This window comes from Hippoglossus hippoglossus, chromosome 15 (genome assembly GCF_009819705.1).
Source record: "Hippoglossus hippoglossus isolate fHipHip1 chromosome 15, fHipHip1.pri, whole genome shotgun sequence".
In the NCBI taxonomy this organism is placed as follows: domain Eukaryota; kingdom Metazoa; phylum Chordata; class Actinopteri; order Pleuronectiformes; family Pleuronectidae; genus Hippoglossus; species Hippoglossus hippoglossus.
Genome location: NC_047165.1, coordinates 17,394,479 through 17,395,582, shown reverse-complemented (window position 1 = coordinate 17,395,582; position 1,104 = coordinate 17,394,479). Strand labels below are relative to the sequence as shown.

Below are 1,104 nucleotides of genomic sequence, written 5' to 3'. Positions count from 1 at the left end.
CCGCTTTTAGATTTACAGAGACTGGATTGGATGTTTTATTTAAAATTCTTATAGCTTTGTTTGTTGTGCATTTCCTCACAGTCTGTCATTTATTGGAGTATGAAGAAACAGTTTGAATTAAAGCATCATCTCATCAAAGCATATTACATCTTTTAAATGGTGACACATTTTATTCTAGATGTTAAGTTGTGTAAAACATCTAACATGTAAAACTGATACTTTTATCAGTGATTGTTGCCGTGTACAAATACAATCCAGTTTGATGAGCATGGGAAGTGCAACAAATCCAAAAATGGAAAGTGCAACAAATCCACTGCTCTGTGAAAAAAAGAATATATATATATTTAGAGAGAGAGAGAGAAAAAAAAATTTAAATAATGGAAACAATACTGCAGTCAACGAACACAATTTATTAAGAACAAAATGACAATGCTCAGGAAAATACAAGGGAATGCATGTGTTTAATAATCCCCTTCCTCCTCATCATCCTCTCCCAAACTATCAGCTCCGACCTCTTCGTAATCTTTCTCCAGAGCTGCCATATCCTCTCTGGCCTCAGAGAACTCTCTCTCCTCCATACCCTCACCCACATACCAGTGAACGAAGGCACGCTTGGCGTACATCAGATCAAACTTGTGGTCAAGGCGAGCCCAGGCCTCAGCGATGGCGGTGGTGTTGCTCAGCATGCACACAGCCCTCTGGACCTTGGCCAGGTCTCCACCAGGAACCACAGTGGGCGGCTGGTAGTTGATGCCGACCTTGAAACCAGTGGGGCACCAGTCCACAAACTGGATGGTGCGTTTGGTCTTGATGGTGCCGATGGCAGCGTTGACATCTTTGGGCACCACATCTCCACGGTACAGGAGGCAGCAGGCCATGTATTTACTGTGGCAATGCATTACCTAGGGGTGCCGACCACTTGGCACCCATAATTATGATTGCATTTGAACCATACACTTCATTTAAAGATGCTCGACCTGACATGCTCACCACCTGGTGGCTGCAGTGTAGGTTGTGAATCCTGCCTCCTCCATGTTAGGGATTGGACATGGACCAGACTAAAAAGTCAAAGTACACGTCAAAATAGGTTTTTCTCAAAGATGT

General features: G+C 43.2%; 1 protein-coding gene across 1 annotated transcript; it reads right to left on the bottom strand.

Annotated features, from left to right (window-relative positions):
* Positions 1 to 410: 410 nt before the first annotated feature.
* LOC117775639 (tubulin alpha chain) lies at positions 411 to 899 on the bottom strand. The gene has a single exon (XM_034608972.1). The coding sequence runs from the start codon at positions 897 to 899 to the stop codon at positions 462 to 464; it is 438 nt and encodes a 145-aa protein (XP_034464863.1). The 3' UTR covers positions 411 to 461.
* Positions 900 to 1,104: the final 205 nt, after the last annotated feature.

What these genes read in the sequence shown, in the direction of transcription:
- LOC117775639 (XM_034608972.1), bottom strand. Translation starts at nt 899, where the DNA reads ATGCATTGCCACAGTAAATACATGGCCTGCTGCCTCCTGTACCGTGGA.